This window comes from Globicephala melas, chromosome 15, assembly GCF_963455315.2.
Source record: "Globicephala melas chromosome 15, mGloMel1.2, whole genome shotgun sequence".
Taxonomy (NCBI): domain Eukaryota; kingdom Metazoa; phylum Chordata; class Mammalia; order Artiodactyla; family Delphinidae; genus Globicephala; species Globicephala melas.
This window is the reverse complement of record NC_083328.1, coordinates 34,226,965-34,243,439: the sequence shown is the minus strand read 5'-3', so window position 1 is coordinate 34,243,439 and position 16,475 is coordinate 34,226,965. Positions and strand designations below refer to the sequence as shown.

The 16,475-nt window shown below is 56.2% G+C and overlaps 1 protein-coding gene across 7 annotated transcripts in view; it reads left to right on the top strand.

Annotated features, from left to right (window-relative positions):
• Positions 1–16,475, top strand: part of MGRN1 (mahogunin ring finger 1) — a 57,642-nt gene that overhangs the window by 24,975 nt on the left and 16,192 nt on the right. For all 7 annotated transcript variants that reach the window (XM_070043709.1, XM_070043707.1, XM_070043705.1 and 4 more), the window contains exons 2-9: positions 521–639; positions 2,218–2,306; positions 2,970–3,116; positions 4,186–4,303; positions 11,940–12,006; positions 12,689–12,738; positions 14,421–14,468; positions 15,715–15,783. In XM_070043709.1, coding sequence (XP_069899810.1) covers positions 521–639; positions 2,218–2,306; positions 2,970–3,116; positions 4,186–4,303; positions 11,940–12,006; positions 12,689–12,738; positions 14,421–14,468; positions 15,715–15,783 — 707 coding nt within the window. The remainder of the gene's footprint in view (positions 1–520; positions 640–2,217; positions 2,307–2,969; positions 3,117–4,185; positions 4,304–11,939; positions 12,007–12,688; positions 12,739–14,420; positions 14,469–15,714; positions 15,784–16,475) is intronic.

Below are 16,475 nucleotides of genomic sequence, written 5' to 3'. Positions count from 1 at the left end.
ACAGGGTTGGTTCCTTCTGAGGCCTCTAGGGGAGGCTCCTTCCCACCTCTCCCTACTTCTGGAGGCTCGAGGCACTCCTTGATTGTAGCCGCGTCACTGCCATCTCTGCCTCTGTTGTCAGACAGCTTTCTTCCCTTTGTGTGTGTCTGTGTCCACATCTCCCTCTTTCTCTTATGGAGACACCAGTCACTGGGTTTAGGGGCCCCCATCCAGTCTGACTCCTGTTAACTGGATTCCATCTGCAAAGTACCTATTTCCATACAAGGTCACAGGTGCCAGGGGTGAGGACTGAGACATGTCCTTGTAGGGGACGCAGTTCAACCTGCTGCAGAAGGAAGTGATATTGGAGCGGGGGTCTGGATGAGTCCAGGAGTGGGGAGGAGAGGCCCCGGGCCAGGTGGAGGGGCCGAGGCCGTGTCTGGAGCTGGCCTTTCTCAGGCTGAGCTTCTTGGCCATGAGATGCTCCCATTGGGCTGTATTGAGCCTCATCGTCTACAGTTGTGTTTCCTTTTTTAACCAGGAAACTACTTTGCCTCCCACTTTTTCATGGGAGGTGAGAAATTCGACACCCCCCACCCTGAAGGTTACCTCTTTGGAGAGAACATGGATCTGAACTTCCTGGGCAATCGCCCAGTCCAGGTGGGTCTCGGTGGGGCTGGGCACGTGGGCAGTGGTGGCAATGCCCCTGGCTGTGAGCAGGCACCGAGTCTCCCCAAATGGGGTGGAGGTGCCATCTGGACGCGGGCATGTGATGTGTGCGTGAGGCCTGTCCCCCCTTAGAGGCTGGATGGCCGAGGGTTGGTCCCTGGGGTACAGAGCAGCTGCTACTGAACCCAGTGCATCCAGACTGTGGGGCTGAGGAAGGCTCTGGATTTCATCCCAGGCCTCTTGGATGGCTGTCTTTCAAAAGAGAAAAGAACATCCACATTCCATAGGGCAGTGGGCAAGAGATGTGATCCAAAGCAGAAACGCAAACAGCCAGGACTCTTTTTTACAAGTTCGCCCTCACTAGTCACCAGAGGAGTGCACTCCACACACTGCTGTCCCTTCGTTCAACGCACATTTGGCACCTGCTGTGTACCTAGGACTCTTCCAGGGGCTGGAAGGACAGACCCTGCCCTGTTTAGTATGTGGGGTGCAGGCAATAAAGAAGGGAATGTTTGATGGATGGAGACTAAAGAGAGAGAGAGGGCTGTGGGGGATTGCTGAGCAGGGGCCTGGGTTTTGCATCTTGAGATAATGGTCCCCTGCGTGGCCAAGGGCCCAGGCAGGAGGCCCTCTCTCTCACGAGACACTGGACTCTGTCCCCTAAGGCTGCTGAGTCCTGGGCCTGGTGGGGGTGCTATCCCCTGGACCAGGGGTCTCCAGGCTGTTTTAGCTGTAGAGCAGCTGGTTGACATGAAGTCTTGGTCCTTTAACTGGCCTGGGGCCCAGAGTGCTGGTCCCCCACCCATGGGGCCAGTGGGGCTTCCACGTTGTACTGAGCTCCCCACCCTCCTGAGTTTGTGACAGCAGGAGCAGAACCTGCCTTGCATGTCTTTGCAGCCTTGGCTCAGACCCAGGACCTGGCTCTGCAGGCCACCTGTAGATCTGTTGTCTTGTGTCACTTTCTCCTTGAGACCATCGTAGAGTCACCTGCAGTTGTGAGAAGTGATGGAGAGACCCCGGGTGTCCTTTACCCGGCTTCCCAGTGAAAACATCTGCTAAGACTCAGTGCGTTGTCACCAGCAGGAGACTGACCCCGTGCCCAAGCCTTCCAGACACCACCAGTTTTACAGCACCCGTGTGTGTGTGTGTGTGCGTGCGTGTGCGTGCGTGCGTGCCTGTGTGGGCGCAAGTCCCTTCCGAAATCTGTATTGACTATCGTCCTTGTGTGGAGAGCCTGCCTTGTTCAGGGCAGCAGTGAGACGACAGGTCCCACCTCCAGGAACGTGGCCTGAGAGCCCCAACCCTAACCTCTGCCCCGGGGACCTAGCTGAGGGTCCTTCCTGCAACTGGGGACCCAGAATCCTCAGGGCAGTTCCAGTCCCGGCTCTCCCACGTGCTGGCCGTGTCGCCTGTGGTTTCCTTGGATGTGGATGAGGGGAGTGCTGTCCTGTGGTCAGTGCGAGGGCCCAGGATGATCAGGCAGGGTTGTGACCATTGCTCTGATGAAGCCCTGTTTTCCCTCCGCTGCCATGCCCTGGGGGTTACCTGGAATTGCTCTTTCCCTCCTAGTTTCCCTACGTCACCCCTGCCCCCCATGAGCCTGTGAAGACACTGAGGAGCCTGGTGAACATCCGCAAAGACTCCCTCCGGCTCGTGAGGTAACCCTTCCCCCCCGCCCTGTGCCGCGCTGTGGCCCCCCATGGGCCCCCTGGTGCTTGGGAGAGAGTGACCCTGGGCCCTACTCCCCCTTGTGTAGAATCAGGACTCGATTCCAGAGCTGCCCCTGGGGGGCGGGGGGGGAGGGGAGGGGCCCGCAGGTTCTGCCTGTGGAACTCCAGCCTTAAGCCGGGCCTCAGCCTGGCACCTGTGCCCCAGGGGTGTTGGGCCGGGTCTGGAGACAGTCTTGGTTGTCACAGCTGGGGGTGGGTGAGGGCGGTGCTACTGGCATCTGGCAGGCAGGGACCAGGGATGCCGCTCGGCACCCTACGGCGCTCAGCACACCCCCACTGCCTCGAGCAGTCCAGCCGGCGCGTCAGTGGGCTGAGAAACCGCCTCAAACCCGGAAGACTTGAGGGATCGGGGCCATTTCTAAACCCAGAGGACTAGTCTCCCTTTCTGTGAGCAGGAGACAAGGGAAGGAGGACCCTGCGTTGTTGGGCCTTGTTGTCCAAACAGGGAACGGCCTCCACGTTCCTAGGAAGGTGGGATGCAGCCAGGCAGCTGACTCTGGGGCCCCTGCGGGGGCGGGGGTGCTGTATGGGGTGGGGACACCGTCGCAGGCACAGCCCCTGACCTGCCCTGTTCCTCTGTCTCCCGGGCAGGTACAAGGACGGTGCTGACAGCCCCACTGAGGACGGCGAAAAGCCCCGAGTCCTCTACAGCCTGGAGTTCACCTTCGATGCCGACGCCCGGGTGGCCATCACCATCTACTGCCAGGCAGTGGAGGAGTTCCTGAATGGGACGGCTGCGTGAGTCCCCATGGGGCCTGGCAGGCCCAGTGGTTCTGCTTCTGTCTGTATTGTGTATTTGAACTTTCGGAGCTTTGATTTGAAATAGGGCCCTGCTGGCCCTAAAAGTTTGAAATCTGCAACTTCAGCATGACCGTGGCAGGCCTGCCTCCAGGCTGTAAGGCCAGACCCAGGCAGGATGGGCAGAAACGCACCCACTTCCGTCCTGTCGGAGGAAACCCCTCGGAGGCCAGATTTGATCCGGGGGTGGAGTGGTGGCTGAGAGCTCGGTCTGTGAGTCCCTGTTCGTGTAAGAGCAGCCCCTCCCCCAGTGTCAGTCTCAGGCCGGACGTGCCAAGGCCCTTGAGAGTGTCCTTTGTCCTAGAGACTGAGTGAGGCCCCAGGGACAGCAGGTGTGGGGAGGTGGGTGAGGGTCCTGGGTTGGATTCCTATATAGGGAGATGCCAGAGCCTACCGGGATTGAAAATGTGTGTGCTGCTTGACTCAGCCTTTACTTTCCTGGGAATTTATCTTGGGGACATGCTTGCATGTGTGGTTAAGATGTGTGCAGAGGAGAGTCCTGGAAGCTTTGTTTGGAATAGCAAGATGTTGGCGACCGCCTGGTGTCCACCACTGGGGGCCTGGTTGAATCAATTAGAGTAAAACCGTGGTGGAACCCATGCAGTGTCCCAAGAACACGGCACCTCCATCTGTGATGACTGTGGGACAGCTTCGGGCACACAAGTGGTCGGAGCAGATTGTAGGTGGACTGCTGTTTGAATATTAAAGAAGAAACACCTGCTCATGCAGGCATGATTATGCCTCAGCTTTCCCAGGAGTGACACACGGGTTGTGGACGGGGCAGAGAAGCAGGTGGCTGGGAGCACGCGTGAGGCCGGGGCTTGGGGTCACTTTGCACTGTGCATTTTTGTACTGTATTCATTCAAAAATGTCAGCAAACCATAAAAGCCTAGTGGAAAGTTGTAGCCAAGTCTGGAAAGGTAACAGTAATTGGGCAGGTATGGGCTCTGGGAGAATGGGATGCGGCAGAGAGTTTGTCTCACTGTCCTTTCTCTCTCGGCCCTTTCAGGTACACCCCCAAGAGCCCGGCCCTGCAGTCCGAAACTGTCCACTACAAGCGGGGAGTGAGCCAGCAGTTCTCCCTGCCCTCCTTCAAGATCGATTTCTCGGAGTGGAAGGATGATGAGGTAACAGCTTGGCTGGGCCCCCCTTTCCCCTGGCCCCTCCCCGAGTTCCTTCCCCTGGAGGGGGGCAAGCACAGTGGGGCCTGTTCACTCAGATTCCTCACATGGTTGATAAGTGTCAGGAATGGCTGCTGACCAAGGTCTGTGTGCCCAGTCGGGGTACCTGGACTGTGGATTGTGGTCGGTGCAGGCATTGGCTGGACTGGATGATCGTGGCCGGGCGGAGCAGCAGCAGTTACAAGCTCCGTATGGGCTCTGGTATGGTTGTCAGGGCCACGGGGCTGCAGCCTGGCAGGATGCCTCCCACCCAGTGGTTCTGTAGCTAAGGACAGTGATTTACACCATGTGGAGGGTGCTCACTGCAGCTCTGTCTGTAGTAGTAAATTGGAAACAATCTACATGTCCATTACGGAGGTATCGCTTGGTTCACTGACATCATGGGAACCCCCTGTATACATAATGGGGGCACCATAGTCCAGCTCCGTTCTGGGATGTCGTGAGCCTTAGAGTAGCTGACAGAGCTTATGTCTGCTGTACGTGCTGATGTGGAAGCACCTCCTGGGCTTGGAGAAAAGCACATTACAGACAAATACCATGTAATCGCACATATGTGGCAGCCACAGATGTGCACAAGACCACTTCTGCAGGTACATGTATGTGTACATAATCCTTGAGGAAAAGCCAGAGAAGGTTCCCCGTCAAGCTTAAGACAGTAGTTATTTCTGCAAAGGAGCTTGGTATAAGGAAGACACACACAAACACACTACATGTGTACAGTGTGAGTATCAGTACTGTGTACACCCCTGAATTATTTTGTTTTTTTTAAAAAAACAGGTTATTAAGTTAGAGTTTATATATCATAAAACTCACCCATTTTAAGTGTTCAATTCAGTGATTTTTAGTAAATCTGTGATCACAGCCATGACCACAATCCAGTTTGGGGATGTTTCTATCCTCCCAGTAGGATCCCTCATGCCCTTTACAGTTGATCCCTGTTCCTGCCCCAGCCCCTGGCACTAATCTGCTTTCTGTCTCCCTGGATCTACCTGTTCTGGACATTTCATATGGATGGAACTGTACAGTATGTGGCCTTTCATGTCTGGCTTCTTTGACGTAGCTGAATTCTCTCGTTTTTTTTGACAGAGGGTAGTCCCGTCTTATGTTACTGAAATACATGAGTGGGAAGGATTGGAGGTAGCAGGGTATGGTGTGGTGTGGGAATTGCCAGGAAGGTTCTGGATCACGGGTATGTCAGACGGTGAAGGCCACGCCCTGGTAGTTACTCCCGGCCGCGTGTGCTTGCTGGTCAGAGCGCTTTGATGTCGAGCAACAGGAGCCCCCTCTGTTTTACCACGTGAGAAGGGCAGGTCTTCTGGAAGCCAGGTGGGGCCCTCGAAGTCAAAGGCCAAGCTGAATAGCAGTCCTGGGGGCCCCCTGCCCACAGCCCTGTGCCGTCAGGATGGTTCCGTCCCCGTGTGCACACATTCCCGGTTCAGATGCCCGGCAGGTGCATCTGGTCCCACCCACCCTCCTGTGAATGGGATGGGGCAGCTCCCCTAGGGCAGAGGGGCTGGGAGGGCAGGTGAGTGGGTGCCCCCACCTATGGTGACTGCGGGGTGGCTGGGCTGAGGCTGCACCTCAGCTTGGTGACCTCTGAAATAACCCAGTTTTGGCATTTTGGCCCTGAAACATCCCCTGTGCGTTTGCAGATGTCCTGTATCACCAGCGGTTTGGGTCACTTGTCCTGAGCGCACACCTGACTTGTAAGCCAGTCTTGGGTGCTCCACGAGGGCACCCCCTTGGCTCCCTCAGTGCATCAGGGAACCTGCGTCCTCGGCTTGTCAGCATGTGGCCTGGTGGGCCTGTCCAGTGTTGTTACCCTGGGACCCCGTCCTCATCTTTGCCTTTTCTGATTATCACTTCAGCTAAGATGTTCTTTTTTTTGGGGGGGGGGCCACACCACAAACCTTGCAGGATCTTAGTTCCCTGACCAGGGATTGAACCTGGGCCCTCGGCAGTGAAAGTGCAGATTCCTAACCCCTGGACCGAAAGAGAATTCCCACTAATATGTTGTTGAAATCAGCTCAGTTTTTCTTACAGGTGTTTTTTACTGTGATAGAATACACACAATATAAACTTACGTCAGTGACAGTGCATTCATAGTGTGTGACCACTGGGCAGTTCCAGGACGTTCTCATTACCCACAAGGAAGTCCTGCACCCATTAAGCAGTCACCCCCAATTCCTCCCTCTATTACATGTATTTTTATTTATTTTTATTTTTTTTATTTTGAATTTATTTTATTTTTGTCTGCGTTGGGTCTTCTTTGCTGCGCGCGGGCTTTCTCTAGCTATGGCGAGCGGGGGCTACTCTTGGTTACGGTGCACAGGCTTCTCACTGCGGTGGCTTCTCTCGTTGCAGAACACGGGCTCTAGGCACACGGGCTTCAGTAGTTGTGGCACACGGGCTCAGTAATTGTGTCTCACAAGCTCTAGAGCGCAGACTCAGTAGTTGTGGCACACAGGCTTAGCCGCTCCGCGGCATGTGGGATCTTCCCGGACCAGGGCTTGAACCCACATCCCCTGCATTGGCAGGTGGATTCCCAACCACTGCGCCACCAGGGAAGCCCTATTACATGTATTTTTAAATGGAAACTTCATCAGTCGTTACTGTAGCTAGGAAACGGCTAAGATTTGCCATAAATAGAAGGTTCTGGAAGTTAAGCTGTACGGAGAGCAGAAGGATGCTGTTACATCCTGGCATGACGTCCTTGCCAGCTGAGGGCATTGAAGCGGGTGTTGGTAGGTGTTAGAGTTGTGACAGACACTCTGGCACCAAACTCAGGTTTCTCCTTTATACCAGGGTTTCTCAGCCTCGGTGCTGTTGACATTTGGGTCCTGGGTCATTCTCTGGCAGAGACTGTCCTGTGCTCTGTGGGATGTTGAGCAGCCTCCCTGGCCCCTGCCTACCAGGTGTCAGGAATGTCCCTTGCTGCAATTGTGACAGCTGAAGATGTCTCCAGACACAGGCGTCCCTTCAGCTGCAAGCATTGTGCCATCAGAGGCCTGGCCATCCTCCCTTTTTTTTTAGCCGTTTTCCCCAGATTTGCCTATTTAAAGATTATAACAGTAATGTATGCTTATAGTAAAATGTTCTGATTACACAGAATCTGTCAAGCAAAATGTTCCCAGTTCAGTCTCCTTTTCCAGAAGTGACCACTTCTGACCATGTGGGGTGTATTTTCTAGACTTTCTCCTGTATGCATTTGTTTTTTACAAAAATGCAGTCATACTTTACAAATATTATTTTGTAGCTTGTTTTTTTTAAAACAACTTATCGAGACATAATTTGCATACTATACAACTCACCCTTTTATTTATTTTTTTGTTTCTGTTTTAATAAATTTATTTATTTTGTTTATTTATTTTTGGCTGTGTTTGGTCTTCGTTGCTGCACGCGGGCTTTCTCTAGTTGTGGTGAGCGGGGGCCACTCTTCGTTGCAGTGAGCGGGCTTCTCATTGCGGTGGCTCCTCTTGTTGCTTTGGGCGCACAGGCTTCAGTAGTTGTGGGACATGGGCTCAGTAGTTGTGGCTCACAGGCTCTAGAGCACAGGCTCAGTAGTTGTGGCGCATGGGCTTAGCTGCTCCGCGGCATGTGGGATCTTCCCGGACCAGGACTCAAACCCGTGTCCCCTGCATTGGCAGGTGGATTCTTAACCGCCGCACCACCAGGGAAGTCCCCAGCTCACCCTTTTAAAGTGTATAATTCGGTGGTATTTACTATATTCATAGAGTTGTATAGCCGTCACTACTGCCTTACCTCCAGAACTTTTTTGTCATCCCCAAGAGAAACCCTCTACCCACTAGCAATCACTCCTCATTCCTCCCCCAGCCCCTGGCCACTGCCCATCCACTTTCTGTCTCTTTGGATTTGTCTGTTCTGGATATTTCTCATAAACAGAATCAGACACTATGTGACCTTTGGTGCTGGCTTCTTTCACTCAGCATCATGTCTTCAAGGCTTGTCCAGGTTGTAGTATGTATCGGTGCTTTATTCCTTTTTATGGCTGAATAACATTCCACTGGATGGATGGGATCATATTTTGTTTAGCCCTTCATCAGCTGATGGACATGTGGGTTGTCTCCGCCTTTTGGCCATCATGAATGTTGCTGCTGTGAACATTTGTGTGCAAGTCTTTGTGTGGATGTATGTTTTCATTCCTCTTGGGTGCAGTTTGCTTTTTAATTGAATTTAAATTAATTTAATTGTAAGACTTTTTTAGAGTAGTTTAAGGTTCACAGCAAAATTAAGAGGAAGGTATAGAGGTTTCCCATATGCCCCCTGCCCCACACATGCGTCATTTTCTTTTCTTACTGCACCATGATGTGGAGTCTTTCCAGGTCAACACCTACAGATCTCCTCGTGGCTCGTGGGGCTTCTTTGCAGTTTTCCCACTAGCTCCTCATGGGCTTCCATTTATTTCAGTCAAAGCCACGTCCCCTCCTCCCCCACCCCTTGCCTTTCCCCTATTTCCCAGTGTCCATCTGACCTAGGCCTTGCAAAGACCCTCGTCCACGGCTCCTCTGTGACAGCAGAGCCTGAGGGGAGCCTGGGCGGGACTCCTGCTGCCGTCAGCTGCTGCTCTCTCTCCTGACCTGGCTGCCTTTTTCCCTAAGAAAGCCTCACTCCCTGCATTAAAAATAAGTGTCTCCTGGGACTTCCCTGGTGGTCCAGTGGTTAAGACTCCAAGCTTCCACTGCAGGGGCGCGGGTTCGATCCCTGATCAGGGAACTAAGATCCCACATGCTGCCTGGCGTGGCCAAAAACTAAAAAGCGTCTCCCTCAGACTCTCTGGGAGGGTGGAAGTCTCTGTCCTCTCCCCGCATGCTTGGCTCTGGGGCGTGACTCATGTGCCAAGCTCTGGGGAGCAGGAGTCTGGGAGGAGGTGGTCCTTGCTCCCTAGGTCCCTGTACTCCCAGGGTTTCCCCCCCACCCCTAGGCCCTGGTGTCTGGGGAGAGCGGGGGTCATGGTGCCCTGTCGTCTCCACCTCTGTCCCTGGCTCAGCACCGCGTCTTCTGTTGGGTTTGCAAGTCTGTTGGACAAATGTCACATGTAGTGTGCTGCCCTGTGGTCTGGGCACTGAATGTTCGTGGGAGGCGCCGGGAAGGCTGCTGCGGCAGAGCCTTCTAAGTGGTGTCTGTGTCAGGACTTCTTTGGTTGCAAGTGACAGAAACACCTCAGTCTGACTTAAGAAAAGAAAATCAGGAACTAATTGGCATAGATTCTGAAAAGGCTGGGTGTCTTCAGGGGCCCGTGTCATCAGGAAGGGTATGCTCCTGCTGAGCTGGCCTCGCTCTCTGCTGGCGCCCTGCAGACCAGTGAGAGGTGCGGTCCCCGCCTGCGTCCCAGAGTGCTCAGGTAGACATACCATCCTCTGGCCAGGCCACACAGTACCAGGCTAGGAGAGAAGTTGTTCCCACATTTCCTCAGGGAAAGTCGGGGTGCTGCCACCTGAAAAGTGGGACAACAGTCATTTGCACCTTTGCAGTAGGGTTTGGACAGGGCTGGACAGGAGGCCCCAGGTGGGTCAGGCTTGATAAGAGCAGAATCTCCAGGACAGAAGTACCAGCGGCATCCAGGAAGCAGTGATGGCCTTTCCCAGGAGCTGGGAGGACACAGGTGGGCGAGGCCTGGAGGCAACCCTGGCTCTGTCACTCTGTCTATGAAGCATCCAGCAAGTTATGCCACCTCTGCGAACCTTGCTTTCCCATCTGTCAGCTGGAAATAGAAACAGTCCCTCCCTCGCAGGTGGCCGCAGGGGTCCATGAAGTCGGGGTGCAGGGTGCTTACTTAGCCAGGCTGTCCATCGTGAACCCGACGGCCAGCGGGGCAGGAGCCCCCGTCACACCTCCCCAGACCAGTGTCTTTTATTCCACCCGTCAGCTGGTGCTGAGGCAGCACTCAGTGTGCAAGAGAGAAAGAAAATGCAAATCACTGGCAGCTCCTCAGAGCAACCAAGTCGCCACGTCAGCGCTGACGACTATATTTCAGCAACAGGCCGGAAGCGCGGGGGTGGCAGGGCCCGCACTGCTCCCCGTCCAGCTCTGTCACCTGAATAGCTCCCCTCCTGGGCCTGATTACAGCCTGGGAAGGGCAGCACCTGCGCATCACACCCACCTCAGTTTCGTCATCGTCGTCATCGTCATCATCGTCATCGTCGTCACCGGGGTAACTGCGGGATGGTCGTTGGCAAGATGGCTCCCTGTTCCCTGGCTCGGTGTAGGGAGGGCAGAAGCAGGCGTGTGGGAGGCCCCTGGCCCCGGGATAGCTGTAGAGGATGTGTGACTCCTGTCTCGGGCGGTCACCCCCCCACCCCGTGGGGCACCCCCGAGCAAGGCAGGAGCGGGGAAAGCGGGTCCCTCCCTCTCCCAGGTCCAAGTTTTGGTGGTGCAGCCCTTCTACCCTGAGGCTGTGGGTCCTGGGTAGGCCTGGACACCTCTCCGCGTGTGGATCCGTGCGCACACGTTCCTACCAAGCCCCGTGCCCTGGAGTCCCTACCCAACGTGGTCCTCCTGGGCCAATTCCCTCCCCGGCTCCCGCTGCCTGGACACAAGCAGCTCCAGGGGCTGGTGCTCACCGCGTGCTCTCTCGGCCGCCTGCTCGGAACTTTTGCGTTAGGACCGGGACCTGATGCTCAGGTTGTAGAGCCAGACCCGAACCTGGCAGTGCTGAGTATGCCCTGTCCCAGCACTGGCCCCGGCCCGGCCCTGCCCGCCCACCGATGGCCAGGGACCTGCTGGGCACCCTTCCCGTGGTGGGTGTGTTTGGCTGAGCGCCTCTGCCCTGCAGGCTCTGTGTGACCTCCCCACGGTCCCCACTGGGGAGAAGCCGTGGAAGCTGCACCTGAGTGGACACGTGGGGAGGAGCGTGGCCTGCAGCCAGAGGGCAGCGGGGATCCCCGGAGGACTTAAGCAGGAGGAGAAGGAAAAGTGAGAGGAGGTTTCTCCGTGAGCTCGGACAAGCCACGTGGTCTCTCCTTCACGTTGGTTCCGTCTTTGTTGGGGCCGAGCTGGGTGCCTTTCTTCACAAGGTTAGATGCGGGATCTCCGTGGGACCCGGCACTCCCGTGCCTAGGGGTCCACCCAGCAGAGTCCAGCAGAGGCAGCCCCGCTCAACACAGCCGAAGGGGGGCCTGGTGTCTGAGCAGGTGAATGGGTGACAGTGAGGTCTGGCCAGGCGGGGAGTGCTACTCGGCCTTAAGGGGGAGGCGCCTGCAGCGTGATGATTCTGCCTGAGAGACACAAGACACAAAAGACAGATACTGTGTGCATCCATTTCTGTGAATGTCCAGGGGTCGGCCCATCTACAGACGCAGCAGCATGGAGGTTCCAGGGCTGGGCTGGGCTGGGCGGCCCGCTGAGGGCTGGCGAGGACGTTCCAGGAAAGATGGTGCTGACGGTCGCCTGACCGTACGGATGTACTTAATGACACTGAGTTACACTTAGAACACAAATGTGCCCTTTTAATCTGCTTTACCACAAAGAAGAAAAGGGCGCCTGTCTGGCCTCAGCTCTGTCACCTCAACGCCTCCCACTCCCTCCAGCTCAGTCTGACTGTTGTCACCTCCTTTCTCTGCAGCTGAACTTTGACCTGGACCGGGGCACGTTTCCAGTGGTCATCCAGGCTGTGGTGGATGAGGGGGACGGTGAGTGGCCCTTCCCTTCGGTCTCCCTTCCAGGCGTGCACACTTGGGAAGAGGCCCTCCTCACCCCAGTCAGCCAGGTCCGGGGATCTCAGTCCAGAAACAGCGGACGACGTCGGCTCAGCCTGCTGGGCGGGCTTGGGGCCGAGGGGCTCGGGCGCCGAGCGCTCTGTCTCCTGCTGCTGGTGCCGTCCCTGCGCCCCTGTGGCAGAGCCTGGCTCTCGCGGCGCTGACAGTGGCAAGACAGGCCTCCAGTGCTGGTGTCCACCCCGCAGTGGAACGATGAAGGCTGCCAGTGCCACGCTGACCCCTCGCCGCCTGCCTCTTCCTGCCAGTCCTGCTGGCCTCTCCTTGCCCCTGCTGTGGGCTGTGGGGTCCCGGGCGAGGGTGCAGACACCGGAGCCCTGCCCGGCCTAGGCTTGTCCCCATGCCGAGTGAGACGGGAGCAGAGCCAACCGTGGGCAGCCGGCAGTGGCTGCTTTGGGGCCGGGTGAGGTGCGCGGGTCGGAGGGAGCTGCAGGCAGAGGAGGGCGAGGCAAGGACAAGACCTCAGTGGGTCCTCAGAGGACCAGGCCCTGCCTGCAGGCTGAGAGCTGGGGACGTGCCAGCTGGAAAGAGGAGGCCTGAGGCAGGGGGCCAGGGGTGGTAGAGGCCGGCTCTGACCACTCTCCTCTCTCCCGGGCAGGTGTGGAAGTGACCGGCCACGCCCACGTGCTCTTGGCCGCCTTTGAGAAGGTAAGTGCCATCTTGCTCCTGATCGTGCAGCCGACTCCTCATTTGTCATCGCATCCTGCACGCAGTGCCCAGTAATTTACTAGGTGCCCAGTAAATGCTGGTGGGGTGGACGAGGGTCTGCCACCTGCCTAGTACGGTCCTAGATGTGACATACATACTCTCCTGGGGTCCCCGAGTTGGGGGTGCCCCGCATATAAAGAGACCATTTACATGGAAGGATTCATTTACTACTACCTTTTTAGCATTATGTGTATTTGAACTTAGGTGTTTGCCCTTTTTTCCACCAGACCTGAGTCCCCAGGCCCCTGACTGTCCATGCTTTGTGGCCGTGTTTATGGTGTGTGGTGGGGGTGTTGGCTGGTGGTGAGGACAGTCAGCCCCACCACTTACTCTGCATTAGGGTGTCTCGGGTTCTAGGGATGGTCCTCTCACTGGGGTCCAGACAGTTCCATGCGTCCGTCCATGCAGCGAGCGAGGGCCAAGCTGTGTTGGGACAGGGTCCCTGGTCACCGAGAGTCCTGCCAGCATAGTGGGGTGTGTCCCCTATTTGAAAAGGCTACGGCTGATCCCCACCTTGTAGTGTTCCTTGACGTTGGTCGGCACTGTGCAGTTGTGTTTTTAGCACCGGCCTGTGGCCCAGATGGACGAGGAGCAAGGACCTCACGAGGAAACCAGTCTCAGACCGCTTGTTCTGGACGTCCTTCCAAGCCCTGGCTTCCTCAGCCCAGGGTGTACCTGTAGCCCTGAAAGCCTTAAGTGCAGAGCCCATCTCCTCCCTGTGATCTGGGTCTTTCCAGATGCCCCAGGGGGTCCGTGGAGCTGGGCCTGAGGCCCCTCTGGCGACGTTGGGTCTGTGCTCTCCCTGGCCTCCTGGGGCCGTGGTGGAGGTGGCCCTCTCCATCTCTGGGCTCACCAGCTGTGCTCCCCAGGCCAGCCTTGTCGGAGGAGATGGTGACTATTTACCATCTGTGTGCTCTGGCAGGGCGATGGGCCGTCACTGGCAGACACTCCATTCTGTGCTTCCAGTGTAGAGTCCAGTGAGAAACTACCTTATTTTTGGAGTGCAGCATGCTAGAAACTTCTGTCAGAACCCATCAGCCTTACAGAAAGTGCCAGGTGCTGGTCTCAGTGGACTCAGAAGGGGTATTTGGTGAGCGAGAGTTCAGATCTGGTACCGTGCTTAACTGTGTGGACTCGGAGCCGTGTGCCTCCCCAGGTACCACCAGACGCATTTGCTCTATCTTGTTCTCACGGCCCTCAGAGCTTTGGGCCTTCCTGGTACGTAAGGCAGTGACATCCTTGTGCTGTCTTCGCGATTCGACCAAGCCCTTTGAGAGCTGGAGCCGTCTGTCTTGGTTCTTGTCATCCAGGTGCTGCTTCTTGCAGCTGGGGAGGCACCTATCCATTGTCAGAACTTGGCTGATGGTGGTGAACTTGAGTGTTCTTGAGAACGACCCAGGGAGAGTTGTGTTTTGTAGGTCAGGGTGGGACCCAGGAGGCGATATTTTTAGAAGATTTTCTGGGTAGTTTCGAAGCCAGGTCAGAGGACCACAGTTGGAGGATCCCTGGCCTGTCTCTCGAGTCTTTGTGTGGCCTCTTCTTTTTTCAGCCGTAGATGTGGGTTGACCGAGGACGGGCCTTCCGCATGGCCGAGTTAACCTCTCTGTCCTTCTTCCCTGCAGCACGTCGACGGCAGCTTCTCTGTGAAGCCTTTAAAGCAGAAGCAAATCGTAAGTCCATCAGAGGAAATACCGTGAGCCCTTTTGATTTAAAAGACAGACGCACACATGTGACCCAGTGGTCTCTGTGGATTATTCTCCCCGGGCCACCATGGCCGCTGTGGAAGTAGCTGGTGACACCACTACTGTGGGCCCTGGGCTCTGGGAGTCGGGGTCGGGGTCACTGGGTGTGTCCGCGTGTCCTGCATACCCACCACGTACCTGCATTGACCATCGTAGCCAAACCTTGTCTAGCTTGAACCGAGTGAGTGTTCAGTAAACACTTGCCGAGTGAATGAATGGACAGATGGAGGAAGAAGGGAAGGAAGGGAGGGAGGGAGGGAGGAAGGGAGGGAGGAAAGAAGGGAGAAACACTGCAGCCTCCCCTCCTCTTCACAAATTGCTGAAATCACCTCTGTGTTGGGCAAAGACTTAGATTGACTTAATCCATATTTGAGAGAAGGATGGAATATCTTGGAACCAATGGGAGCTATAGACCAGTACAGCCTTTCTTTGGGGTCCGTAATTCCATGGTCTAACACCAGGAAGAATTAGCCCTGGTGGCCTCCGACTTAGGTACGTTCTGTGAGGATTTAGCGGACAGGGTCCCCTGAAATGAGCCTGGAGACTGATTTAACAGCGGCCGTGGTGGGGTCTGTCTCCAAAGCTGTGATTATCAGATTATCCTGTGTGTAGCTGCTCAGGTGTGTCAGCCACAACCCAGGAGTGGTGTTGCTGAGTTTTTTAAAAGAGGGGTTGAGAGAACTCTGGCAGGTGCAACACCTGGAGGGGGCAGGAGGGCAGGAGACCCCAGTGATGGTCTGGGCACTTGTTTCAGGAAAGCTGACCGGCAGGGCCGTGGCTCTCAGGAGGAGTATCTGACCCCTAAACTGTGCTCAGCTCGAGGCCTGACTCTGGTCACTCTTGTGGGGCTGGTGTTTTCCTCTGGGGTTGGGCACAGTAAGGTGGGCAGAAGATGTGGTCGCCAGGTCCGGGTAGAGCTTGGCTCCACACCCTCCGGGGCAGGCAGAACCTGGGCCCAGCCCAGTGTCCTTGATACCAGTCGGCTGGGCAGGTGACGGTTCTCCCTGCCTGTCTCCAGTAGTGCCCGCTCCCTGGGGGTGGGGCTAGACAGAATCGCCAACCACACCTGCCCCCAGGACCCGAGCCCGGCACCTGGGAGGGGTTGTCGGGAAAGGTGGGTGCAGAGGAGCCATTGAGTTGGGAGCAAGTGCCCAGACACCTCTCTGCTCTCCAGGTGGACCGGGTCAGCTATCTGCTGCAGGAGATCTACGGCATTGAGAACAAGAACAACCAGGAGACGAAGGTGCGTGCTTGTGGCACCACCGGGCCAGGCTGGCCGTGCTCCCCTGTGCTCCTCCCAGCTGCTCGGAGGCAGGCCTGTGGGTGACCTGCTTGGGGCCCCTGTCCTGGCCAGGGCCCTGCAGGTTGGTGGCAGATGAGCCAGTTCCCTGCTGAGCCTTCCCCTGGAGACCCCAGGCCCCCAGACTCCATCATTTTTCCTTAATTTCTAGAGTTAGCAGAGTCTGTGGGACATTGTCCTTTTTCCAGCAAATTCACTGGCTTGTTACCATCACTGGGCAGCTGGCCATCAGGGCAGCATGGGGATGCCGGACCCCCTCCTGCTGCCCCCTTCCCCGGTGCAGCCTTGGCCTTTCCCTTCATCAGCAGTTGAGCCCGCGCTGCACCCGTGGGCCGGCTCGCCTTCCAGTGCCTGTGACAGGAGCCTGGTGGTCCACAGAGCCAAGGTCTGGCACAGCCAGGGAATTAGTCCATGCCTTTGTCATTGTCTTAAGACACAAATGAAACTGCTGCCTTTTTTAAAAAACCTCTGGGGTCTCAGGCCAGCTTCCGTGGTGGCTGGAACTGGCTGGATGCCAAGTGCTCTCTGCCCAGGTCATGTTTCTGCATCAGAGGTCATCTGACTTCTCATAGAAGGCCTGGTAGTTAATGTTGTCGACCTCTATGGCGTCTGTCACTTCTGCTCATCTGTCTAGC